General features: G+C 45.5%; 1 protein-coding gene and 1 long non-coding RNA gene across 6 annotated transcripts in view; one reads left to right on the top strand and one right to left on the bottom strand.

Moving 5' to 3' along the window:
- Positions 1–20260, top strand: part of IGF2BP2 (insulin like growth factor 2 mRNA binding protein 2) — a 157186-nt gene extending 136926 nt beyond the window's left edge. For 2 of the 4 annotated variants that reach the window (XM_058730751.1, XM_058730750.1), the window contains 6 exons: positions 9192–9260; positions 10109–10225; positions 13560–13634; positions 15034–15165; positions 16835–16948; positions 18604–19823. In XM_058730751.1, the coding sequence (XP_058586734.1) occupies positions 9192–9260; positions 10109–10225; positions 13560–13634; positions 15034–15165; positions 16835–16948; positions 18604–18696 (600 nt within the window). In that variant the 3' untranslated portion in view covers positions 18697–19823. Of the gene's footprint in view, positions 1–9191; positions 9261–10108; positions 10226–13559; positions 13635–15033; positions 15166–16834; positions 16949–18603 lie in introns of all 4 variants that reach the window. The other 2 variants (XM_058730753.1, XM_058730752.1) reach the window with 2 other exon arrangements.
- LOC131512286 (uncharacterized) lies at positions 10225–26872 on the bottom strand. Of its 2 annotated transcripts, none has more exons than XR_009262067.1 (3): positions 24552–26872; positions 11255–15603; positions 10225–11137 (listed from the first exon to the last, which is right to left on the bottom strand). It is a non-coding gene; the product is annotated as an uncharacterized LOC131512286 (long non-coding RNA). The 2 variants fall into 2 exon arrangements; XR_009262066.1 differs by lacking the exon at positions 24552–26872 and having other exon boundaries at positions 11255–11455; positions 11946–15035.
- Positions 26873–27884: the final 1012 nt, after the last annotated feature.

Genomic DNA, 27884 nt, shown 5'->3' with positions numbered 1-27884 from the left:
GAAGGGGGGACAGAGGATCCAAAGCGGGCTCTGCACTGACAGCAGTGAGCCCAGTGCAGGTCTTGAACTCATGAACCGTGAGACTGTGAGCTGAACCAAAGTTGGACACTCAACCCACTGAGCCACCCAGGCACCCTTGTAAATAAAATTTTATTGGAATATAGTCATGACCCTTTGTTTATATATTGTCTATTTGGTTTTTTTGCTATGATGGTGGAGTTGAGTAGATGCAGTTAGAAACCTTGTGCCCTGCAGAGCCTAAAATATATATTTGGCCCTTTACAGAAAGAGTTCACAGACCCTTGAAATAAAACCAGGGGAGAAGCTCTCATGTGATAGCAGGATATTTTCTAAACTTGAAAATAAGGTTTGCCAGTTGGAAAGCTCCTTTTCATCTGAGATTTTCACTAAAACAGTACAATAACCATTTTACTAAATAAAATACATAGTTCCTGTTCTTCATCAAATAGATTTTACTTTCTTTATGAAGCTAAAAGCCATGTGGTTCTGATCTTGATCACATAGATCAAGATTCAATTCTAACCACAGCACATAGTTGCCCCAACTCTCTGTGACTCTCCTTTCCTGGGGCGGCTGTTGAAGTGCAGAGCCAGGGAATGGAGGTGGCCATCACTGCCTACCTGTGCAGGACCTAGGACAGGTCCCCAAAGCCACACCTTTAGTGTGTGCATTGCAGGTTGATGGGCCCAGGCATCCTGAGGACAGAGTGGGGTGGGAGCGATAGGCATGTTTTAAATACTTCTATTATTTTCTTGTCATGTAGGCTTTCAGATTTTCAGAAACCTTGGGTATTTCTTTCCTTTTATGTATCACAAAACACCAGTACTTTTGCTCTTGGGATCCAAAGGTCAGGAAGTCTCTGTACCTCTATACATGGAGCTTACACATGCCAAGGTTGGTCTCTAACCTCTTCAATTTTGAAAGCATATGTGTATGTATGAAAACTTACTATTCTCTGGTTATAAAAGTAATATGTACATAGCATTTAAGAAGCAAATAATACAGGGGTGCCTGGGTGGCTCAGTCGGTTAAGCGTCCGACTTCGGCTCAGGTCATGATCTCGCGGTTTGTGAGTTCGAGCCCTGTGTCGGGCTCTGTGCTGACAGCTCAGAGCCTGGAGCCTGCTTTGGATTCTGTGTCTCCCCCTCTCTGCCCCTCTCCTGCTCATGCTCTCTCTCTGTCTCTCAAAAATAAATAAATGTTAAAATAAATTTAAAATAAAAAAGAAATAATACAGAAATGTAGAAAGTGCAAGTTTTTTCTCAATGTAGAAATAACCAGTGTTTGCACATATGAGTGTGTGTACATATAATTTCTAAATGTTAAATACATGCTACATGTACCTAAAATATATATATTCAAGGCATTCACTCTGCTGTGGAAATCCTTGTACGTTGGCTCTTTTATCCAGTTATTTCCTCAGAATAAATTCCTTGAAATAGAATTGCTGAGCCAAAGAATATATAAATTTTCTACATGATATATAATTATAAAATACGTAAATGTTGATACATAATACATAAATTTCAATACATGGAGGATGTATACTACTTTTCCCTCCCACCAATGTGTGATACAGATTTTTTCTCCCATACTTTCATAACCCATGTGATTATCCCTTGCAGTCTGATACTTCATACATTTCTTTTGTTATTATGAGGCTCAACAGTTTTTACTGGCCATTTTTTCCCCTCTAATGAATTGTCTTTCTATATCCTTCGCCCATCAGTCTTTTGAAAGGCAGTATAGGTTCTGGAGCCAGACCACTTGCATTTTAATCTGTCTACTATCACTTGCTGTTTTTAACCTCAGACAAATGCCTTAACCTCTTTGCATCTCAGTGTCCCTGTCTATAAGATGGGGGTGGTAATTGAATATATCATGGTGTTGTTGTAAGGGTTTTTGCATAAGTTAAAACCTGCACATAATTATTTCTGTGTAAAATTAGTGCTATTGTCATCATCTTTATTTTCCATCTTTTTGTTACTGATTTGTAACAGCTAATTACATATTAAGGCCATTATCCACTTGTCATACTGTAAGTATTTTTCACCAGCTTGTTATTTCTCTTTGCTTTATTTGTCGTGTCTTGTGCCATAATAATTTTAAATATATTTTGGACAAACTGTTGTATGAAGTAAATTGTAAACATGTCCCTTGGCCTGCCTTCTCTTACCCAAATTTTACCCAATAACCACTCCCCCAAAGTATAGCACCTTTATGTTTCCATTTTTCAAAAATGTTTTCTAAGCATATATACAATCATATTATTCAAAACTATAAGTGGAATCATGTCATACACACAGAATTACAAGGGTTTTGTTTTTGTTTCACTTATTATGGGCATCTTTTCACAATTAAACCTAATTCTCTTTAATGTCTACATAGTATACCATTGTATGAATTTACTATAATTTTTCTAACCAGCACACTATTTTTAGACATTTGAATTGTTTCCAGGTTTTCTCTACTACACGTAGGGTCAAAATGAATATTCCTTTTCATAAGTCTTTGCACAATGTGTGAGTATTATCCAAAAGTAAATTATCTAAGACTAGAATTATTGCATCAAAAGGTATATGCAATTTAAATTCTCACAGATTTCTCTTCACCAGAATTCATGTAGAAATTTTAAGAAGTAAGGTAGTTAAATCAGTGACGTTTTGTATTTTGGCCTTTGGTGTCATGCTAAAGAAAACATGTCCCATCCAACACTGTAAAGGTATTCTCCCATGTTTTCTTATAATAATTTTTAATTGTTGGATTTTGAGGATTGTTATTTGTATCTGTAATTCATAGGGAATTTATCTTGACTTAAACTTTGACAAAAAGATCTTTTTTTTTTTTTTTTTTCCAAATGGATAGCCAGTTTTCCCCAAATCACTTCTTGAATAATGTACCATTTAATCACTTAGTTTGAAATTCCAGGTGTCTCATACACTAAATTCCCATTTAGTTGTCTTCCTGGACTCTGCTCCATTCATGTCTTTGTCTATGCTATAATTACTGTAGTTGTATACTCTCTTCGACAGCTTTAACAGCAGGATTATTTTTTTCCCTAAAAGAATGAATTGGAGAGATGACCAACTTTTAATATGCTTGGGAAAATTAAAGAATATGTAACTTTTCTGTTCCTTGAAGATTTTATCCATAAAACATCTGGGCCTACCACCTTTTGGAGACAAATCATTTATAAACTTTTCAGTTGATTATAAATTATTGACTTGGTTTTATTGGTTTTTATTTGTCCATAAAAGTATTTGTTTCATCTAGCTTTCACATGTGTTGGCATAACATTGTACAAAGTGGACTATTGCCTTTTAAGTCTCCCAACTTGTGTATTACTCTTTTGTAATTCCTAGCATCATATATTTGTGTTTTCTTTTTTTCCTTAACCACATTTGCCAGGGCTTTGTTTGTTTGTTTGTTTGTTTTTAATTTCTAAGTAGTTGATGGGTTCTTTTTTCTTATCTTGCAGTTCTTTTCTGTACTTGGTATTCAGACAGTGTTATGGCAGCGTTTCTGATTTTTGTGACCTTACTCATGCATGGTCAGTATTTTAATTCGTGGGCATTTGGAAGGATGCACCTTCTCTGATGGGCTCGAAGTTGTGTTTATAGCTATAAAAGCAAGCTTCTGATTGGTGGCTCATATCCTCTATCTGATTATTTTTATCTGTATGACTTATTATGGGAGGAGTTTGCTCTTCTCCCACCATGATTATGGTTTTGTCAGATTCTTTATTCTAATAAGTTTTATTTCATGTATTTTGGTCATAGCACTCTAGAAATAATCTGGAATTTTATTCCAAACTGTTCAGCTTCTTTTCCTAATGAATACACAGTCTCATAACCTGTGGTTTAGAATTAACTAAACTGTAACTGGTTACTTTGTCCACTGCAGTTGGTTTCTTGTGCTCCATATCCTCTCATTTTTGAGTTATTTGGGGGCTTTTTTGTTTGTTTGTCAGGAATGCTTCCTTATACAACTTTTTTCAGCAATTGCACTTATGTAATATAAATTCTAAACCTTTCTAGATCTGAAAATGCCCTTCTTTTCTTTTCCCTTCACATGAATGAAAGTTCAACTGGGTGTCTAGAATTTCTAGAGTAATAGTTCCTCTACCACTCTGAAAACATTACTTTTAGTATTTTTTTTTTTCAGATAAATGTGCTACCAGCCTGATTTATTTCGTAGATTGCTTTTTTTTCCCTTCTGTCTGTAAGAGTTTTTTTGGTTTGTTTGGTTTTGTTTTTGCCTTTTTTTAGCATTTGCCTTTACACTTGAGTTCAGAAATGTGAGTCTCTGCCCTTTGATCTGAAGATTCAGGTTTTTCTTTGCTTCAGGAAAATCTTTTGCTTCTGTACTTCATGTTAGTATTACTTCTCCCTCCCTCCCTCCCCCCACTTCATTTTGTCCTTCTGAAATTCCCACTTTATGGATTGTAGCTCTTCTTCTCCATTCTCATATACAGTTCCTTCTTTTTGTTTTGCATGGGTTAATCTTCTGATGCACTGATGGACTTTTTAGGAGTGTCTTTTCTGCTATTTATACAGCCTTTGTGGAGTTTTTCCTTTCCAAATCAATCTAGGTCTCTCATTGATCTTTTCTCATAGCAGTATACTTACAGATGAATGAAGTAAAATCAAATTTTTTTAAAAAGTTCTGTTTTCTGAATGAATTCACTTGGGTCATTTGTTTGCCTTGCTCGGCTTTGCTCCCTTCTTCCATGCTCCTGATTCTTAATACACATCTAATAATTTTAATTGTCCATTCGTATACTTAAACTCAACAGAAGGCATATTGGAATCCTTAGGGGAGTTTTTTCATAACATGCCATGGGCCCCACCTGAACCAGTGAATTCAGAATGTTCCAGGTGGGGCAGCATTGGGGGTAGTAGTTGAGATCTTGGGCTGCAGAGTCAGATACAGATCTGTGCTCAAGTCTTGGCTTTGCCTCTTGCTAACTTAACAGTTTCTAGTTTTCCTCAGCTCCTGAGGTTGTCCCTTGAGAACACACAGAGGTGGATAAGCAGCCATTGTGGAGAGGCCCTTTGACAAGCTGGCGTAGAATGGTGTACCTTCTGAATCTTGGAGAGGCTCTGCCCATGACACTGACCCCTCTGGCTGAGTCCACTCCATCCCCCCAGGCCCATGCCCACATTCCTGGTTCCTAGGGAGAGCATCCACCATCTTTGCAATGTGGCATCAGTCTTTCTTCACAGTACAGCTGTTTCAGTATTTGAAATTTGTACGCCTGACACTTGCTCTGTCCACTGCTCATTTCCCAGCCCTCACTCTTCCCACCCCTCACTCTTCCCACCCTGTGATTTCTTCATGCTTCAGTTTGTCACCTAAATCATACATCATGATTATGGTCATACATAGCAGCTTGGGACTAAAGACTCTGTAGTTCTTCCAGGAAAAGCAGGTCCAACTGTTTATAATTGCTTTTTTAATTTTTACTAATGCATTTGATATATACTCCTCTAACTACCCCCGCCCCCCAGCAGAGTGAAGCATAAAGGAAGAGCAGACACCAGTTTCCCTCAAACTGAGAATATAACACAAACCAGTGGATAATAATGACCACCCACCTTGCAGCCTCTGTTGGCAGGGGGTGGGGACACACTTGGCAGGGTCACCTTTACTGTAACACCCCTCCCCCACTCCCTAGTGTCATAATGCTTCTTAAATTCTTAAAGATAGAGGAGCTTTTTCACCACCCCCTCATCTCTCTGGCATTGGAATTCTTATCTTGGGATTCACCCTAAGACCAAAAACAGCTCATGTGGTTCCTGGTGGCTTCTAAACCTTCAGATGGAGGGTCTGTGGGAGCAATACATGGGGAAGGAGGCGTCTAAAAAAATAGTAATTAAAAATAATAAATAAAAGAGCTTCTCCTTTGTAAAATAACTAGGGACTCTCAAACTGGGACAGTGAGACCGACTGCCGTGTTGGGTTGGGTGGGCTTCCTTGCCGACCTCCCCCTCCTTGGGCTCTTGGTTCATCAGATGGCTGCAACCTGTTTTCCCAGTAAAGAGAACATTTATTCAAGTCATCAGCGGGTGATTTCTCTGACGGTTGTGATGAAGCGTGTTTTGAAAACCTTCCTCCAGTTGAGATTGTAGACTCCATCCATAGAAGGTTGGGAAATTGCGTGCTTTAAGCATACATTTTATTATAAATAAGTACTCTTTTAACACTAACAATTCAGTCTACAGTACCCAATGATAGATCCTTCCACTCCTGTGACCCCACTCAGTGCCACGTAACGTCCTTCAGGGGCATCCATGGTACTTCATAGGGTCAGATCCAAGTTCAGACCAAGGCCCACAAGCCCTGTGTGATCTCAGACTGCCTGCCCCCCATCGTTTGCAGCTTTTACCTTACCGGCCCCTTTTCTGTTTTTCCAAAGGCCCACCCCTGTCCTAGCTCAGCACCTCTAAGAATCTTGCTTACAATGTTTCCTTCCCCAGTGCCTTGTGTGCAGTTCCTTCTCCTCCATGGAGCCCAACTCAGAGGTCACCTCCTCAGAGAGTCTTCCTGGGCCGCTCCAGCTATATTTGGCATCTCAACCCTAATCTCCACAGCTTTGCTTCCTCACGTCGTCCTGTTCGTTTCTTTCACAATACTTGTCTGTCTCCCCAATAGGACGTAAGTCCCATGGTAGCAGGGACCTTTTCTGTCTTAATAGCTGTGTCCCCAGCACCTAGAACAGTGCTTTGTATATGATAGGTGCTCAGATATCTTTTTCATAAATGAATGAACGATTGAAGGAACGCTCACAACATATTAGAAGATCTAATTTCTAAAAGATCTAGATATTTTATTTTCTAGATCTAGACATGATATTTTAACCCATTTGTGGATGAGGCTCAGAAGAGTTGAATAAATTATTCCAGCTTGTATGGAGCTGATGATTCAGACTCAGGTCTTATATGAGTATTCTGATTCCGAAAACCAACTTACGTAACATAAAGCCAGCACCTCTGCTAGAAATGAGCTCCTGACTGCCAAATTTGGGGTTCTTTCCCCACAAGTTTTCCCACTGTAGTAGCTCGTGAACACAAGGAGGAGTGGGGAATTAGTCCTTTTAATACTTTTATAGCTAATTCTCTCTCCTAACCCAAGTGGTAGGTCTAAATTTGATACAGTGTTTATGTTGGGAGTATTCAAACCCAGAATAGGAGTCACACTGTGGCTGGTCTATTCTTGGTCTCATGTGAGTTTGTGGAGGAAAAGGCAAGTCACAATTCAAAAGAATTATTGCTGCTCTGAGGCCTGAAAGAAAGGATGTCCTGCAAGAGGAAATGGAGGGGGAGCAAGGGGAAGCATCCTTTCCCCAAGGTAGAGCTTTGAGCAGAAAGCCACAGAAATTCTCCCTTCACCCTCCATGGCTCAGGACAGGGACCTCCAGGAAGGGTCTGGAGCTGAATGCCCTTCAAGGAAGAAGCAGGACCAGGTAAGCCCTCTTCACTCAGCTTCCAGTCAGAAGTGGAAAGTGCCAAGGCAATGCTGGTCTCATAGCACCCTCTTGTGGGTGTGAGGTGTCACTACAGCTTCCTTCCAAAACCTGAGAGCAAAGGCTTGCGTCTACACAATAGTTCCTAAGCACAGCCCTGTGATCACCTAGGCCCACAGTGGGGGAAGCCCCTCCTGCAGTGTCCATGTCTCCTCTTTCCCGAGGCCAGAAGTCCACTCTCCAAGCTCAGAAAGGGAAACCCTTTCATTTGGTCCCTAGTGTTATAAGATGAAGTTGTGATATGGAACTCAAAGTCCATCTGGAGATCTGGGAGACTGAGAACACAACGGGATTTGTTCAAGGGCCCTCCAACAAACACTAGACCCCTGTAAGAAGCCTAGGAGGTCATCTTGCAGGGCGGGTCCACAGACATTGACCCCGTGGTGCTCTGAGCCATTCACCTCCTTTCCTGTAACAGGTGTGCCAGCATTTATGTGGCCTTATGCAAAGTGCAGTTAACTAGACTGTGGATTCTGTCAGTGTCCTGTCTGTACGAATGTATGATATCAGACCTACTTCTGTCTTGCAGGCCTGTTATGAGGATGAAGAGTTTGTGAATAAATTACCTACCACAGTGCCTTGTATATTAGATATTCAACAAAAAGCAGCTACTTTTTTTTTAAGTTCATTTATTTTTATTTTTTTATTTTTAAAATTTTTTTAACATTTATTTTTGAGACAGAGACAGAGTGTGAGTGGGGGAGGGGTAGAGAGAGAGAGGGAGACACAATCTGAGGCAGGCTCCAGCCTCCATGCTGTCAGCATAGAGCCCGACACGGGGCTCGAACCCACAAACCATGAGATCATGACCTGAGCTGAAGTCGGGCACTTAACCGACTGAGCCACCCAGGCACCCCATAAGTTTATTTATTTTTGAAAGAGAGAGCAGGGGAGGGGCAGAGAGAGGGAGAGAGAGAGAATTTCAAGCAGTCTCTGCACGGTCAGCGTGGAGCTCGACGTAGGGCTCGAACGCACAAACCGTGAGATCATGACATAAGCTGAGATCAAGAGTCAGATGCTTAACCGACTGAGCCACCCAGGTGTCCCAAAAGCAGCTGCTTTTTAAATGTTATTGTAATAGCTCTTTTGTTTTCTATCCACATTTGTCTTCGTGTTCCCTCCCGGCCCTCCCTCACACTCACACATGATGCTATTTATTCACTCATTATCACTCCTCTCTCAGCCTCATTTTCAATCCCTCCATTCTCAATCTCTCCATTCCTTTCAAAACTCTCTGAGGGAGCTCACAGACCTGGCTTCCCAGGAGCACATTTGCTGGCCGTGAATAACTCTAGATTTTGTCCTACTGTCTCTGTGCCTTTTAATCCACAGTCCGTGGCTTCCCAGAAAATAGAAGCCACTGGGCCTGCCTGTCTGAGGGAGGGCAGGTCCAAAGAGTTACTCCCGTGGTGGTAAGTTCCCAGGGGCCTAAAGCATGGTGCAGCTTAACCGTGATAAACATTCAGCCAGGCATTCAGTGCTGCGGTGGGAGAAGTGGAGCAGAGATCTGAGCTGCCAGGGGCCAGGTGGAGCCAGGTGACGGTACGCAGAGCCTGTGCTGTGTGCGGGAATCTTGCCTCCCTGAGTTTGGAGAATGTCCCTGTAGGCAGCCGCTAACTGACCGACTATTTCTTTCATGCTGCAGACTCACTCCGGATACTTCTCCAGCTTGTACCCCGCTCACCAGTTTGGGCCGTTCCCGCATCACCACTCCGTAAGTGCCCCTCGGTTCAGCCCGTCGGCCACTTTTCCCTCTCCTTTGGCGGGTACCACATAGGCTGTGGTGGACTGACCAGTGAATGTCCTGGCGTGAGTGCTGGGTCCTATGTGTCCAGGGCTTCTTGTGAGTGACATCAAACTACCCCAACAGTCAGCACTCCTGCCAATGCTTACAAATCCACAGGTGGCAGGAAATGGGTACATACGAATGATCAAGAGATAAAATTAGGAGATAGTATTTAGCAAAGAAGAGCATTTCTAAAGGTCTTTGAACAAATGGGGTCATGTCATTCCCACAGACCCCTATGGGGACGACCCCTGTTCTCTTTCGGCTGTCACCATGTGGCATGGTCACGGCAGGTTTACTTATCTTCTTTCGAACCTGATGTCACTCTGGTGAAGATACCCGTCATGGCTACAAGGTGTGCAGAGTTGTTTCCTGTTCTTCTAACAAAGTGCCTCAGGACCCTGTCCTCAGGCCAGGTATATTTAATAACAGTATTGATTTCTTGGATAAAGACACAGGAGCGAGCAGTACCTATCACATTTGAATATGACAGAAAGCCTGTGAACAGACAGCTTTCTGAATCCAGCAAATTCAGAGCTGCTCAAGAGGAGTTCCCATTTCGATTGTCATGTAGTGCTCCCTGTGCCCAGGTTTGTTCCTTAGGCCTCACACCTGCAGCTCCTAGGCCGCAGGAGCATCCCATGCACCATTTTGACCATTTCCTTGGGTATTAGGGCTCCCACAGCACACAGCTCATCGTAGATGCTAGGTACCTGCTGAGTGCCTGATGGAACAACCCAGTGGGAATGATGTCTTGTCTTGTGCTGCCCTTCCAGTACCCAGAGCAGGAGATTGTGAATCTCTTCATCCCGACCCAGGCTGTAGGTGCCATCATTGGGAAGAAGGGGGCGCACATTAAACAGCTGGCTCGATTCGCTGGGGCCTCCATCAAGGTAAAGCTGCTCTCCACAGCCACCTGTTTCCCGCCTTCTTCCATCAGCACCTTCCCACCCCATGTGCGTTGTTCCTTCTGCTAGTCCTGAGCAACGCTGACTCCTTCTGGGGACAGACTCCCACAGGATCTGGCAAATTGGCCCCCAAGATTAATCCTATCTGCTCTCATCTTTACCTCTCTCATTCCTTTCTTGCTCAACTAACAACTGAATTAGAAAAATTTCTAGTAACAGACAAGCCAACCCAGTCCTGTTTGGGCTACCATAGTCTTCTTCTTAAGAAGATAAAGAAAAAAAAAAAAAAAAAAAAAAGGAAGGGAGGGAGGGAGGAAAGAAAAAGGCTGAGGGTTTTTTCCCCAACCTAAAGGGAGCGGACTTGAGCAGAGCATCATTTTCACTTCGCTGTTATCAGTGCTTTGACGCTTTAATTAGTCTCTCTGCTTCACAAATTCTCAAGAAAGTAGTTGGGATGAAAAACTCTTTGGAAAGTGATAAAATTGTAGGTAAACAAAAGCTGGTATCACAGCCGGACAGGCAGTCCTGGGACTGCACAGAGCGGCTCAGGAAGGAAGGCCCCTTGATTTATGGAAATGGTGGTGAGTGTAGTTACAGACCCACATCCTGCCCCTTCGAGCGCCATGTGAAGAAGCGCCCGAGAAGCTGAAAGGGAAGGATTATTCGACCCTGGTCCTGCTCCAAGCCCAGCTATCGGCTCTGACTCACAGGCAGAATGCTGAGCACGTCCCAAGCCTCATGAAACTCTTTTGAAAACAGAGTTTCCGTTGTTACGTAAAATAATTTGCTACCATGGGACAACCCGGAATTCCGAGCGAGAAGTCTCATGACTTGGAGAGAAAGAATGCTTGCGCTTTCTCCACAAGAAGAGCTGGAATTTCTCCCACAGCAAGTGTGCTGGAGAAAAAGCAAAAACAAAACATTCTGAGTAGTACAGCACAAGAATTGCAGCGAGACCATCAAAGAGTATTATTTGGGCAAATCATTTCCCGTCTCAGGCCTCAGCTCTGTTACCTGCCAAGCGCAGAGTCTAGGCGGGAGCCCTGAGGTGCGGGCGGACTGCAGCACAGCACACAGGGGGCCATGGCTTCTAACAGGCTTGTTGCAGCTAAGACCCCAGCCCACATGCCGGCAGCCGTGGCAGGACAGGTACAGCGTGGAGGACCACTGGGCCGGCTGCCCTCAAGGGCCTTTCCCTGTGTCCAGTCATATGGCCTGAGATACCGTGCAGGAGACAGAATGAGATGATTTCAACTCAAAAGGGCTCAAGGGATTATGACATGAAATCCTCTCTTTTTCCCTGGGAAAAGTGGGACTTAGAGAGGCCCAGGGACCAGGCCAAAACACGCAAGTGGCAGGACTGGCCCTGACCTCATCGGTTGTGCTGCCCTATAGTGTGCTGAACACCACTGGGACTGGCTGGAGCACTCCCTTCCCACTTACTGTTGCCCGTGAGGAACAGGGCCCAGAGGGTTTCACTGAGTGTTGAAGGTCATGAAGGTAAAGAATACAAGAGCCGACATTTGACCAGCTGATGTGATCTCTGGTCCAGTGTTTTTTCCACCTCAGCAACCTGAGTGCTATACCAGAGTCACTCCCAGCTGGCCTTCGGGAAACTAAGAGAGAGGGCAATCCCTTGGGCTCCACTCCACGGCGTCCCCACCATCCTTCTATGTCCCAGCAAGGTTGAGCAGTGGTGTATCACCTGACTCATGGCCTCTGATGGGCAGACACAGCAGGGCAGGACCAGGGGAACAGAACGGGCTCTGCAGGCCGGCAGTACCCCATCATCCTTTATGCTGCACACAACATCCTGCTTCTCCAGCCGCTGCCTTCTTTCCCGATCCCTGCCAGTCTCCATAGCAGTAAAGGAGAGAAAACCACAGAAGCCAAGTATTGGTGAGACAAGCTTTCTACTTTTAAAAATCAGACCTGGCTTTGTTATTTTCAACAGGACTGAAGAAAGCATTTTCTCTAAAGCAAAATGGATAATCTCACTCTAAAGAACCCTCCATTCCTGCTTTGCCTGTCTTCAGGGACCACAGCTACAGGCACAGGGAGATGCTCCCAGGGCAGGGAGAGAGCTGTACACTTATATGTGGGAGCTGAGTGCTGGCAGGGGCTGGGTTGAGGTGAGGTCGGGAAGATAACACCCCAAGATGCCTGGGTCACAGACAACAGCTGGGCTCCCATCACTCTGCCCTGCAGAGCATCTGGCAGGCTTCAGAATGCCACACAAATCTCCTGAGCCTTACTCCAGCCCGTGCTCACCCTGGGATCTCGGCAGTCACCTCCCCTCCGGGTCCTGTTTGTTTCAGTGATAAAACAGGGTTCTCCTTCCTGGTGCTCTCGAGGGAGTTTGCCGGTGGAATGTCATTCCAAAGCTGCAGGAGCACACGAGTAGCTCTTGGACTGCTGGTCTTGGCTGGTGAATGTCAGACAGTTGTACTAACCTCACGCTTGACTCATTCCTAAATGGTGTACCCTTAACTCATTTTAAATTAACTTTGGTTTTGCTACACTGTTTTCATTTTCAAAGCTACCTTAATGATTTTCAGAATAAGGCAGGGTATGCAGAAAAGAATATAAAATGAGTCTAACGACAACAACAAAAAAAACCATGCTTGCTTGGTCTGTCATTGAGTTGTGTTACAAGAGAACTCAGAATCACAAATAGAGCAGATAGACTCACAAATAGAAGGCAGCATTGAGCTTGCCAGATTTCACCTCCAAATTTCACAGATGAGGACATGGAGGCCGGGGAGGGGAGGGATTTGCAGAGCAGACACTGGGACCAGGGTGACCTCATCCTTGCTCTGGTGCTGTCACACTTGGTTCCTGTGCCGTGGAGGAGCTGGTCCTGGCCACTCATGCTCTAGCTCAACTCTCCCTTGCAGCCAATTACCTCTGTGAGCTGAGAACTAGAACCAGGGGTGCCTTTCCTGCAAGTTGGCTCCACAGTAATGCCTCTGTGGACTTAGCCCTTACCCCCTCGGGGCCCTGGGTTGGGCTGGCTGAGCCTACACCTCCTTCTTCCTCCTAGAGCTCTTGACTCCCTTGGCTCGGTAAAAGGAGGCCAGTCATTGCAGGTGCTCGGGGCAGGGACGGGCAGGAACTCCTTGCACTGCTTCCCAGTCTGCCTGGATGGTCAAAGACCCAAATTTGATACTGGGCACTATGGTGGTATCTTCCTAAGACCCAGAGTGAAAGCAGCAGTTGCAAAGGCAGAAACCACACCGTAATCCCTTGCTAGTATGTGAGGGGGGACTGGGGACCACAGCCCGGCAGCAGCATTTTCCTCTTGCCTTGTAAACTGCAGATTGCCCCGGCAGAAGGCCCAGATGTCAGCGAAAGAATGGTCATCATCACCGGCCCACCTGAAGCCCAGTTCAAGGTCAGTGCCAGGGGCCACCTCAGCCCTGCAGTAGCTAAGGGCCTTTAGCAGGTGGCGGCCATCTCAGAGGCATGTTCAAGACTTCTTTGAGAGGCCCAGCCTCGATTTTTCTTCCTGCTGCTGCTCACTAGTCTCAGACTCATGCTGTCTTGCCTACCTCCAGGTTGTTCCCTGGAGCTCTGCTTCCTGGAGCACTCCTTCCCTTCTCTCTCATGGAAATGTAGATTGTCAGTGCCTAGTTCAAATGACACTCCTCTGGGCTATCTCTGACCCCTTAGCCACAGTTTTGAGGATAAGTGTCTCAGACTCCTTTAGTATTTTATACCCTTCAAGCTGTGGGGACATAACCATAGGGTGTAAGGGGAAAGACCAGTAGCTTGTTGGGAGTTTGGTCAGATGCATTTTGTTTTTGCCCTTTTTTCTCCCCTGGGAAAATTATAAATTGAGTTTTCTAAAAGAAACATATTTATAAAAGTATAGTCCTTATCATTAAAAATACTGAAAATTTGAGAAAACATTAACACATGTGAAAACATTTAAGAATAATAGCCCTTCAGCTCATGAGTGGATAAACAAAATGTGATCTATGCACTCAGTAGGAAATTAGTCAGCCATAAAAAGGAGCAAAATTCTGATGCATGCTACAGCATGGATAAACCTAGAAAACACTGCATGAAGTGAAAGAAGACAGACACAAAAGGCCGCATATTATGAGAGTCCCTTTATATGAAATGTCCAGCAAAGGTAAATCCAGAGACAGAAAGTAGGGGTTGGGGAAGGGACGAATGGGGACTGCCTGCTAGGTATGGAGTTTTGCTCCGGGGGACTGGGATGGAGATGTCCTGAATAGTGGTACTGGCTGCTTAATGTAGTGAATACACAGAAAACTCCTGGACTGTATACTTCAAAATGATGAATTTTAAGCTGTAAGAATTATATCTCAATTGTTAAAGTTTTTTTGCCTTTTTTTGTCTTAAACCGTAACGTCTCAACTTCCCTGGCTGGAGTTAAGACATCAGAAAGCATCCCCAGTCACCACCTACCTCGCCTCCATCCTTTTGTAACCCGGGGTCTAAACATACCATGATGGGAGGAAGTTAAGAGTCCCCTGGACAGGTTCATTCAGCCAGGCGTTTGTAGGTGCTGTAGATAAGGGAACTAAGACCTAGTTCTGCCCCATCACCACCACCCTCGGCCCCACACACAAGCTTCCAAGAGGCAGCGGTCAGGTATGTTCCTTGAGTGTGGCAGGAACAGCCAGGTCTCTGAAGGAGGGAAGCAGGGTACGCAGCTCCCCCGTGGTGGCCCCAGTGAATTCGGGGCTGGGGGTGTGCAGGCCTGGGCTCCCCGGCCGGTTCTGGCAGCAGCACGGCGAAGCGGTCACGCCTTGCTCTCTCAGGCCCAGGGGCGGATCTTTGGGAAACTGAAGGAAGAAAACTTCTTTAACCCCAAAGAAGAGGTGAAGCTGGAAGCGCACATCAGAGTGCCCTCTTCTACAGCTGGCCGGGTGATCGGCAAGGGCGGCAAAACCGTAAGTTTGCTCTGAGCTGGCTTCATCTCCTGGGCCCATTCCCTGCCCCGGCCTGACCCGATTTCCTTGAGACCCCCACTGGCTCTGGAAGGACATTCTTCCAGAGCCGAGGGCCCCGAATCCGTGGTACTGGGCCAGGCCACCAAAAACACCAGGGTTCTGTGCCTAGAAATAGGACATCTCAGCTACATGCTGGGAAGTGAAGGTCCTCCCTGAAGAGGAGGCAGCTGCCTCCTGCCCCCTTTAAACCCACACAGAACAGCAGGAAAACACTAGGGAATAGAGCTCTACCCAGTGTATACCTACTTAGCAGACTGTCATCTTCTCTAAATTCACATTCAGAGGCCTGCAGGGTCTGGAGTCCTACACTCTTCCCTCACTTTTCAAACTTTCCATCCTGCAGATTCTGTCTTCTGGCTCTTTCCCAAACCTGCCCACCTGTTACAAGGGAGCTAGGTTAGCAACCGCGTGGTGGGTAAAAAAAGGAAATACTTTAAAACAAAAAACAAAAAGCAATGAAGGTTTTCAACATGAAGGTGGCAGCAACACAAAGTAATTTGAAAAGTGCCAGAGGATCAATTCTGAAGCCTGTAGGAATGAGCAGATAGTTCTGTCAGACACAGAAGTGATCTGGAACATGACTTACATGGTGGGGATATGACATCCCCCTTACGTGCATAGGGGATATGAGCCTATGCACACTAGCAAGGTGACAGTGTTGAGTGGCAGGAATTTGAGGGATCTCTAGAGTTGTATGTGTGTGCACGTGCACACGCCTGCTATTTTCTTTACACAGAAATTCTTACTAAGGACTCAAAGCTAAGTTCTACATACAGTGAGTCACCTTTATACAAAAGAAGAAAGTTGAATGGTTTGCAGATTACTCCCCACATCCAGGAATGTGACCAGTATCAGAGGGCACACACCAGCTCTAGGCCGCTTGGGATGCCCTAGGCAAGAGAGAGCAAATGGCCCATGGGGGATTAGACTCCTGAGCCCTTTGATCTCCTATTTGGTCGTTTTAGAACCTGTCAGTGAATTCTGTTCATCAAGCCAACACTGCCCCCCAGAGACTGTGAGCTGTCCACCGGGCCTTGCAGACCCCACCTGTGTGTTCAGCACCCTGCCAGGGCCTGGGGTGAACCCCGGGCAGTGTTGGCTTGTTGAGGCTGGTGAGGAGGAGCACCGGAGTGCAGGAGGTGGGCTGCAGGTGAGGGAGAGCAGCACGGGCTGGCCACTTCCCGCAGGTGACCGGCACGGAACTGGAGTGGCAGGGAGAAAAGGTAACAATCCAGCGGCTGAAGCAGCATAAGTAGGACTCGGAGGCAGGGATGAAAATGAAGAGCAAGCATCAGAGCAAGGTCTGATTAGAAAGGAAACTTTACTTTGGTGATTTTCCTTCCTTGGTGCTGGGAGAGCCTGGGTCACTGCGAGCGTGTGCAGGAACCACACTGTGGAGACTCCAGAATAAGAATTCAGCCCCAAAAGGAGCTCCAGGCAGTCGGAGGCTGGACCCTCCCTGGGCCTCCCATTGATCCCATGTGATCAGGGACTGGGAAGCCCCCAGACATGTTCTAGACTGAAGGAAAGGAGAATAGCCTCTAGCTGCCTTGCCCTCCAGCACGCCCCTCTCCCACTGCCTCCTGACCCCACTTTTCTCCCTTCACAGGTGAACGAACTGCAGAACTTAACCAGTGCAGAAGTCATCGTGCCTCGTGACCAAACGCCGGATGAAAATGAGGAAGTGATCGTCAGAATTATCGGGCACTTCTTTGCTAGCCAGGTACCTGTGCTGTGAGGGTCTGGTGTCTCGTGCCGGTCTCTTTTCAGTTCTGAGCTACTGGTGGCCTGTTGGGTTGGCCGTGCCCTGCACACACACCCCACGACAGATGGAACCTCTACCTGGCTCTACAGGGCAGGGGAAATTGTTCCACACCTTCTCAGCCCTGCTCTCCCCCAGGCATGCTAGGGGAGCTTGAGGAAGAGGCTAGCACTTTGAAGTCAAGCCAAGCACATCTCAAGCCCCCTGAAATGCTAAAGCATGAGGTCTCCCCTTCCTCTGCCATCTCCTCAGGCCTCAGTCACCACGTTCCCCTGGCGGGAACTACATACCAGGCAAGGACCCTGCCTCAGGGTGCCCCAGTCAGGCTTTGAGTGCCAGAATTCCACTGTTAAGAGTTAAACATGCTCATTGCTGGAGACCTTCATTTCTCTGCTGTCCTTCTCCATCTCACCATGACCTGCCCCGTCAGAGCACAGGGCCACTTCTGTTTCATTCAGAAGGACCAGTGACCTCCTGGTTCACTGGCATCATGTACTCCTGGCTATTTTTGACGCCTTTATATACATACATTTATATACATACATATTATATACATAACATACATTTATTTATTGAGAGAGAGAGAGAATCCATGTGTGTGGGGGCGGGGCGCGGAGGGGCAGAGAGAGGGAATCCCAAGCAGGCTCCACACCATTGGCGCAGAGCCCAACAAAGGGCTTGAACTCAAGAACCAAGAGATCATGACCTTGAGCTGAAAGTAAGAGTCAGATGCTTAATTGACTGAGCCACCTAGGCGCCCCTCTTTTTGATGTTTTTTGTTGTTTGGGTATGGGGATAGAGCAGTCCCAGTCCTTGCCCTAAACCAGTGAGGGCGGTCGAAGCTTACACTAAAGCCTTGTCTGAGCACTCCACTTGCTCTCCCAAAGCCATGCCAGGGGACCTGTGTGGGCAAGGCACTTGCACACAGCTGCTCTCCCGTGCCCCTTCCTCCAGCCAGAGCCCCGGCCATACCTCCCTCTTCTGCCGTTGTGTCCCAGCTCCTCAGGTGCCCTGGGAATGTGTGTTAACTGCCAGGTTCTCACAGGCGTGCAGCCTCAGGGTTCTCCCTGTACTGGAGTGCTGGGGTGGGGTGAGGGGTCAGGTTTGGGCTCACATGTTTTCTCTAGTGCAGGATAGAGTGTCTGGGCCAGTTTCTCACTTCTTCCTCATCCCGTTTCTTGTCCGTCTTTCCCAGCATCACACTCGTGTTCTTCCTAGTGACTCCAGAAAGGTGGGGGTGGGGGGGAAGGAAGGGTTAAAGCTGCCATGTGTATAGTGGGAGGGGGATTGCTGTCTGACCTCCATGAGGCCCCCTCCTCACTGGTTCCCTGGCTCTGCTGCTTGGCTTATCTGTCCATCAGCCATTTGGAAGCTTCTGGGCTCCCATCTCCTTATTCCACACCCAGCTGCCTTGAAGTAGGGGTGGGGGGAACCCCGCCACTTTAGGCAGAAAAAGCCCCCGGAGTGAGGGCCTCAGTGGGTAGACAACAGTTTTCTGAGCTTCCCACTTCCTTTCCCCAAGTCCCAACCCCACCCTCCCACCCCCCGACCCCCACTGCTTGTCCTCAGAACCGGGTTCCTTTTTCTCCCCTGTCCCCTCCTCTCCCTTGCTGCAGACTGCACAGCGCAAGATCAGGGAAATTGTACAACAGGTGAAGCAGCAGGAGCAGAAATATCCTCAGGGAGTCGCCTCACAGCGCAGCAAGTGAGGCTCCCACAGGCACCAGCAAAACAACGGATGAATGTAGCCCTTCCAACACCTGACAGAATGAGACCAAACACAGCCAGCCAGCTCGGGAGCAAACCAAAGACCATCCTGAGGAATGAGAAGTCTGCGGAGGCACCGGGGACTCTGCAGAGGCCCTGAGAATCCCAGGGGCCAGGAGGATGGTGGGAGGTCAGACCGGGTCCCTGCCCGGCCTCCTGCCTCCCCCAGGGCCTCTGCAGGCTTCCCAGCCATCCACTGCACCATCCACTCGGATCTCTCCTTACCTCCTACAACGCTATCCCTTTTAGTTGAACTAACATAGGTGAACGTGTTCAAAGCAAAGCAAAATTCACACCCTTTTCTTTTTGTGGAAATTGTCTCTGTACATGTGTGTACATATTAGAAGGGAAAAGATGTTAAGATATGTGGCCTGTGGGTTACACAGGGTGCCTGCAGCGTTAATATATTTTAGAAATAATATATCAAATAACTCAACTAACTCCAAGTTTTAATCAATTATTAATTTTTTTTTTCTTTTTAAAGAGAAAGCAGGCTTTTCTAGACTTTAAAGAATCAAGTCGTTCTTTGGGAGGTCTAATGGTTTAGTAAGGAGCTTCGAGACCACCCACACAAATTCACCCGAGGGGAATCTCGGAAGGACACTCACAGCAGTTCTGGACCACCTGTGTATGTCAACAGAAGGGATACCGTCTCTCTGAAGAGGAAACTCTGTCTCTCTTCATCCCTGTCTAGCTCACACACCCATTTCTCTTTGCTTCACAGGTTTTAAACTGGTTTTTTGCATACTGCTATATAATTCTCTGTCTCTCTCTGTTTATCTCTCCCCTACCTTCTCTCCCTCCCCTTCTTTTCCATCCCCATTCTTTTTAATTCCCTCATCCCTCTTTCTCAATTCCCAGTATCTACGCACCCCCCCAGGCAAAGCAGTGCTCTGAGTATCACATCACACAAAAGGAACAAAAGCGAAACACACAAACCAGCCTCAACTTACACTTGGTTACTCAAAAGAACAAGAGTCAATGGTACTTGTCCTAGCATTTTGGAAGAAGAAAACAGGAACCCATCAAACCAACCAACCAAACAAAGAAAAATTCCACAAAGAAAGAATGTATTTTGTCTTTTTACATTTTGGTGTATAAGCCATCAATATTCAGCGAAATGATTTCTTTCTTTAAAAAAAAAAAAAAAAATGGAGGAAAATAGCAATTTACACGAGGTCGTTGGCCCAGGGCGTTAAATTTACAGATTTTTTTAAACGAGAAAAACACACAAAAAAAGCTACCTCAGGTGTTTTTTACCTCAGCACCTTGCTCTTGTGTTTCCCTTAGAGATTTTGTAAAACTGATAGTTGGAGCATTTTTTTATTTTTTTAATAAAAATGAGTTGGAAAAAAAATAAGATATCAACTGCCAGCCTGGAGAAGGTGACAGTCCAAGTGTGCAACAGCTGTTCTGAATTGTCTTCCGCTAGCCAAGAACCTATATGGCCTTCTTTTGGACAAACCTTGAAAATGTTTATTAAAAAACAAAAAAACAAAAAAAAAAGATGACAAAGAAAAACAGAGAGAGAAAATATTGGAGATGTCCTGAATTTCAATAGGGTACGCGCCATTAGGGCTTTTTGCGCTAAAGGATGAACATGTACTGGTTTATGTGAACAAGCCATTTTACCACCAGACTGCAATGCCAGTTTCCTCTACTGCAAACAGTGTTCTGTGACAAAAACAAAAAACAAAAACAAACAAACAAAAAAAAAATATATCCAGCTAACAAGATCCTGGTGTCTTGGTCTCTTATTTTACTAAGCATTGCCTGTCCCGAAGTGTCAGCAGAATTCCAGCTCTGAAGGACTTAGGGGAATGGGCAGCCATACTGAGGAGGCAGGCTTCTCCAGGACACTTTCTGGAAGAAGCTAAACTGAGTCAGTGGTGCTTAAAGTGTGGCCCCCAACTGGCAACATCAGTATCACCTGGGAACTTGCTGGAAATGCAGATTCTTGGGGTCCACCTTGAATCAGGAATTCGGAGGGGCCCCTCAGTCTGCTTCAGCAAGCCCTCTGGGTGATTCCTGTGTATGCTAGAGGTTGACAGCCATGGAACTGGAGGGACGGACTGGCTGCGTGTCAAGGTAGGTAAGGCCAGCCCCTAGCTTCAGGGAACTGTAAACCTGGCCAGCACGGAGTTGATTTTTATGTGGGGGAGTGCAAGAGCATAAAATGGCTGACAATTCAAGGGAAGAGGTAGTCATCCCTCCCCGGAAGCCTAAGTTGTAAATATTCCAGGAGATCAGACAGGCAGGTGTAACGTTGGATTGGAGGGCGGGGGGTGCGCTGTACTGGACACATGAACGTATTGTGAAAAGGTTGGAGGGAACGTCCCTGCTTCATTTATGAGCCTTCGTTCCTAGACCTGTGGGGTCTACTAGAAATGGATGCTAGCAGTCCAAGCAATCTTAGGAATTGCGGTGAAACTTGACTGCCAGTGGGGGTCAGTCAGGCTTTTGGGGGTGATCAGAGCACACAGCAAGGACAGGTGGAGGGGAGCTGATGGGACTGCAGAATAGCCACATCCCCCTTGCAACAAACTTCGAGGGCTCTCGAATCACTTAAAATTTGTTCCTCACTGATGTCCTGTCCCCATCCCCCACTGTCTCAGAATTCCAATTTCTGTGATGCTGTTTGTACTTTTAAAGTTTCTGGCACAACGATGCCAGCTGATCCTCTCCCTGCTATGGCTGGCACGCATACAGGCAGGAACAGACTGTCCATTCCTGTGGCTCCACCATCCCTCCTCCTCCATTTCAGACTCCAGCCCATTGCCCTCTCAGAGGGAGAAATCAACCACAGGTTGACGGTGCGAGAGAAGCCACAGGGTTATTTCTGAAAGCTGTGCCCTGGGTTGAGGGGTCTTTCTTAGATGAACAGAGAAACAGCACATTTAAAGGGCTTTAAATATAGGACCATGGGCCTGGTAACCATTCCATCAAGATGAGAAATCAGGGTGAGAGAAGACACAGGAACCTCCAAAATGCACTCTTAGCTCTACTTCTCTGGTTGCATTCCTTGGCCTTTAAAATTGCAGGTGGCACAATCTGAGTTTTAACTCTAGTTCCTAAACTGCCCGTTTGCACAATCGTCCCCGAACACGTGAGAGAAAGACAGGGAAAGGAGTCCTGAGGTGATGCCTGCCCTGCCCCAGTACAAAGCACCCAGAAGTTGTCCTGGGGTTACAGAAATGAAGGGGAGGTCACATGGAGAGGAAGGAGACAGTTGGCCTGGTTCCTAAGCAAAAATGTTCTCCCCACAACCCATTTTCTGAGAACCCCAGTGCTGGATGAAATGCTGTCCCACCTTCCTGTAAATAACAGCTTTGCTGGTATGTACTGGACCCTGATGAAGTAAATGCTCGCCAAATGGGCGTGAGCTCAGACTGTTGCAAACTTTGTATCCATTTCTTTGAATCCCAGACTTCCTGTCTTGACAAGACGTCCTGACATCCCAGAAAGTCCTAATTGCATGATTTTATGCAAAATAAAGGACAGTTGTTAAATGGAGACTTAGTCAATAACAGAGGGGTTTCTTCATTAGCCTGCACTCGAAAAGCACTCCCCCCACTCCATTGCCTTGAATCGAACCTCTTTAAAACCCATGACCCATAGTGGTTTTGAAGGTACTAGCATGTCCCTAGACTGGGTGAGTAGCCTTGAACATCCCTTCTGCCCTGGTTACATTTCCCTCTAACTAGGCTTCTAGGTGTTCTTGTTTCCTCCAGCATGGAGCTCTGGAAAAGGATGACAGAGATTGGTTGCAAATTAGCAGAGGGGTCCGGCATGGAGGGGGAGCTTAAAAACAGGAAAAGAAGAACCCAAAGAAAAGTTTGGAGGGGTTTTGACAAAGAATCAAAGGAAGTGATTAGCCTAGGACAGAAGGAAGGCATCCTGACAAGAGGTGAGGAGGGGAGAAAACACGGACTTCTAAGGGAATAACCTGGCACCAAGTGAGGATGTGAGCGACTCAGTGACTCAGCACTGACTGGTGGGATGAGGACGCGAAGAGTATGAAAAAGAATTGGGCCTCATCTTATTCCTACACCTCTGGGGAAAGATGCGGGCAACAGCGGTGGGCCCAGGCTAACAATTAATGAAAGAAGCCCACAGTGTATATTTTTAGAGACTAGCCTAGCCTGGTGTATGCGCATCCAGATGTCTGTCTTAAAGCCTCCGGAGGTTTCTTTGGCCTGCTAAGCACACGCGTCTAGTAACACTATTAGCATATCCCCCAGTCAGTTGTCACTGCTGCCTTTTATTTCCTTTCTACATTCCCCTTAAGGTGCTGCTGAATCGGAATTTAAAACTTTCCCCAGATGCAGGTTAATTTTCTGTTCTAGCTCCCATCAGCCACAGAGTCACTGTCTTTCTAGAAGCCGGGATTGCTCTTAATAACTCTTCTCTCTCAGAAACAGCAGGCAAGAGCAGGATACCTCGTAGAACAAAATTATATTCTACCTTGATCTCAGTACCCTCTGTAGTCTTTTGTAAAAGCAGTGATTCAGTGATACATCCCCAGGCACTTGGTTTGTTTCCATTTTAGGGCACTGCCTCTCATCTCAGATACAGCTGACCATAAAGTGAAGAATATATTCATTTGTCCCCAATAACCTCTAGTGATCAAACTATGAATGAAAAACTAAACAGTCTGATCCCTATCAGTTTATCTGTAATTTCAACAGTTTCCGATATGAAAGATTCAGTGACTTCTATGACTCATGAATGTCCCTGCTTCTCCCATAGTTACGAAACTGCTTCCAGTCACCCTCTGTGAAGTCAGTAAAACCTATCCTTTAACCCTGGATTCACAGAACAGTAGTTATGGCAAAGGACCTTAGAGATCACTCAGTCCTCTTGACTAATGTAGAACATGAGTCATAGAAAATCCTCAAATCTCTCTAATAGCTGAAGGCACCATGGGGGAGGGGGCGGCAGGCAGGTCTGCCCTCGCTCGGCCCCTCACGGCTCTTCCTTCCATGATCAGAAATCTCTCCCAGCAACCACCCACACACAGTGCCTGCTCTGCCTTCCTGAAAACAACCTTCCTACTGTCTGCAGACAACTGCCTGGTCCTCCCTTCTCCCAGCTCCTCCAGGCCTCATCTCTAGGACTTGCTTTCTCTCAGCTCTTCAACACCATCTTGTGGAGAAATACAACCGGCCCCTGCATCATCCACCTTCAAGTGCTACATAACTGGTGGTAGGCATGGGAGGCCTTGCTCAAGAAACAGCAAGAGGCTGTGGAGGGAGCGGGACAGAGCAGAGCTCAGCGTCACCAAGGGCTGTCCTGAAGGGGGGGGACTGGGACTCTCCTACCATAGCTCCCTTTACTGGGGTCTCACTGCTTCATCAGAGAAAGCTCAGGCCCAGAAATTTTCTCCCTGCTTGCCTGTACTCTAGCGGTATAACCTTGGAGACCTGTCTCCTTATATATAAAATAAAAGTTTAGGGGCACCTGGGTGGCTCAGTTCGTTAAGTATCCAACTCTTGGTTTCAGCTCAGAGGTCATGATCTTATGGTTCATGGGTTGAGCCCTGTGTTGGGCTCTGTGCTGCCAGTGTGGAGCCTGCTTCAGATTCTCTCTCTCTCTCTCTCTCTCTCTCTCTCTCTCTCTCTCCTGCTCTCTGTCCCTCCCCCTCTTACACACACACTCTCTCTCCCTCTCTCAAAATAAATAAACTTTAAAAGTTTAAGCATAACAAAGTCCTTCCAAGTAAACAATGGCTTCTGGTGGGGCGCCTGGGTGCCTGAGTCGGTCAAGCATCCAACTTCGGCCCAGGTCATGATCTCACCTTGAGTTTGAGCTCTGCATCAGGCTCGGCTGACAGTTCAGAGCCTGGAGCCTGCTTCGGATTCGGTGTCTCCTTCTCTCTCTGCTCCTCCCCATCACACTCTGTCTCTCTTTCTCTCTCTCAAAAATAAACATTAAAAAAAAAAAAAAAAAAAAAGCCTACTGGTTACCAGCCATCAATGTTTCTTCTCATGGTTTCTTGTTAAATATTGAACAAAATGATCGGGTGCCTGGGTGGCTCAATCGGTTAAATATCAAAAATGATGAAAAGAGCACCAAAAACAGAAAACCAACTAAACAAAAAGCAAAGGGAAACTGACAATAATTATAAGCTCTACAGAACTATAGTGGTTCCTTATAGCTTATACGTACAACCTTCAATGCATGCCATGGTCTGGTTTTCATGGAACCACTTTCTTAAAAGAGAAAAACAATGCATACCTGCCATCTCCAGGATGTACCCACCACTTTCCACTTCCCGTGGGGCGGAATGCAGATGTGGAGGTGAGAGCAGGGATGGAGTAGGAAAGGCCACCTTAAAATGCAAAGTGGCAGCCAAGTGTGAAGGAAAGCTCTTGACATTATGATGCTGCTACATCAGACTGGAGGGCTTAGGCTCAAATCGGTACCTGAGAGAGAAAACTGGTTTTTAAGCCACTGCTATTTTATGATCTTTGTTATAGCAACAAAGCAGTATCTTTATACAACCAGACAAAGAGATTTGGACCTAGATAGATTCTGGCATATATTTTTGGATAGTACTAAAATTCTAATAGGATACAGACCCCAAAAGAATGATTTACAAAACAAAATAACAAGCAAAAATGAAGCTAGTTTCAGCTCTCTCTGCTCCACTACAGAGTGCCAGAAAGCACGTTTTCAGAAGAAAAAGGGCCGTGACTCGAGAATTTGAATACCCAGTCATCTTTCAAGTGTGAAAACTTCAAAAAAGTTCTGTTTGCAGGGGCTCAGATAATATTCCTATGTCTTTAAAAATATGTGAAAAGGTTTCCAACTAAAGCCAAATAAAACCCATGTTTAAAAAAGACTAAAAGCATCGAAACCAATTAAACTAGAAATGCTTAAATTGTTGCAAATCTACAATTATAACTAAGTTTAAAACAATTTCAGTATCAACATTACCCTTGAAGAGGCAGCAAAATACAGTAATAATAAAATCCCAAAACTTACGTTAACAAAGACCAAAAATGTATGAAATATATATATATGAGGAAAGGGTGTGTGTGTTGGGGGGCATCAAAGTGTCATAAACAGGACAAAATTGATAACTGTGACAAGGTGCTGGCTGCAGAACCAAAATCCATGGTTTCCTCTTTGTAGGCACCCAACCCCACTGTCTCCTAGTCACCCTTCCCTGGCAGACTGTGTGGACACATGACTGAGCACGAGATCTGGGCCACTGCTACCCTGGCCCATTGAAAACTACCTCCACGACCTCCCCCCATGGGCTCTCTGCTGGCTGGCCAGACCTTAAGGATTGCAATAAGGGGGTTGGCAACCCTTTTCTGTAAATAGTAAATATTTGAGGCTTTGTAGATAAGACTATGAGGTGACACACACGATGCTACCTATCCCTGAGAAGGGAAATTTGGCAAATTACATATGCTAGGTATTTGACCCAGCAATTCCACTTCTAGGAATCTATCCCAAAGAGAGGTCAGCGAAAACAGAAAGTGACAGGCACAAGGCACCTGCACTGCAGCATTATTTGTACCAAAAAAAGATTGATAGCCTAAACATCCATCATGAGGGGACTGGTAATGAGGCACAGCCTCCTGAAACAATGGGTTATTATGAAGCTATAAAAAAACTGAAGAATGAGGGGTAACTTATTTTGTAAAATAGAAGTTTTTTGAAAAATCAATCATGTGGTTATTTTTTAATGTTTTATTGGTTTTGAGAGAGAGTGAGAGACCGTGCTAGCAGGGGAAGGGCAGAGAGAGGTAGGGGAGAGAGAATCCCAAGCAGGATCCGTGCTGTCAGCGCAGAGCCTGCTGTGGGGCTCAAACTCATGGGAACTGTGAGCCAAAATCAAGAATTGGACACTTAACCACCCCAAGCATAAGTATTTTTAACATGGTATTTTTACTAGTGTAAAAAAGGAAAGAATTATGAATGCATATATGTCTAGCTATATTTTCAAAAACACGAAGATTAAGAGATGACAGGTTATCTAAAGGCACCTGGGTGGCTCAATTAAACATCTGACTCTTGATCTCAGCTCAGATCTTGATCTCAGGGTCATGAGTTCAAGCCCCATGTTGGGCTCTGTGCTGGGCATGAGGCCTACTTAAAGAAAAGAAAGCTGGGGCGCCTGGGTGGCGCAGTCGGTTAAGCGTCCGACTTCAGCCAGGTCACGATCTCGCGGTCCGTGAGTTCGAGCCCCGCGTCAGGCTCTGGGCTGATGGCTCGGAGCCTGGAGCCTGTTTCCGATTCTGTGTCTCCCTCTCTCTCTGCCCCTCCCCCGTTCATGCTCTGTCTCTCTCTGTCCCAAAAATAATAAAAAAAAAAAAAAAAAAAAAAAAAAAACGTTGAAAGAAAAGAAAAGAAAGCTAACGAGTTATCTCGACAAGGAAAGTGAACAGGTGAGGCAAGTAAACTGTGAATGTATCTTATATAGTTTTGCTCTTGGACTAATGTTTGTTTTACATAATTAAAAAAACAAAGCAAAAAGCAATCTCTCAACACGAAGAACGAATTAATCCAACTGTGTATCAAGTTGATGGCATAATTACTGGGAGAAAAAGTAAGTGATTTTAAGAGGGTATTTTCACTGTGAATCTCTAGTGAGACATGGCCTAAAAATAAAAGAATTGCAAAGAAATCTTAAGCTGTATTTAGTGGCCTAGTTAGTTGTTATGCTGGTATTGATATTTTGAAATTATTTAAGTATACTACGGGGTAAAACAATTATGTTGATGTTGTTAGCAACCAAGATTTTCAAGATTACAATATAAAATCAAGAAAAATCTGATACTCTTACCTTGGAATTGGAAATCAGTAGAACACTTTTTCCCTTTGAAGAAAAAGTAAAGGCCTAGAAACACAAGTTAACCCAGTAGTAATCAGCATTAATAGTGCCCAAATTCTGGTCTCTAACATTTCTCACTAAAAGAAATACTTCAATAAATGGCCAATTCCAGGTCTGGAGCAGGAGATGTGTAAGATGAGCCTTTATCATACCAGTTAAGCAAGAAAGCCATCACAATCAGACTTGTGGGATTCTGTCACAAGGACACGGAAACCTAAAATAAGGCAATTTGAACATCAAAGAGTAATAATGAGTCAAAACATACATTCTTTCCTGTATGAA

Source organism: Neofelis nebulosa, chromosome 5, assembly GCF_028018385.1.
Source record: "Neofelis nebulosa isolate mNeoNeb1 chromosome 5, mNeoNeb1.pri, whole genome shotgun sequence".
Lineage (NCBI taxonomy): Eukaryota > Metazoa > Chordata > Mammalia > Carnivora > Felidae > Neofelis > Neofelis nebulosa.
This window is presented reverse-complemented; position numbering and strand designations above follow the sequence as displayed.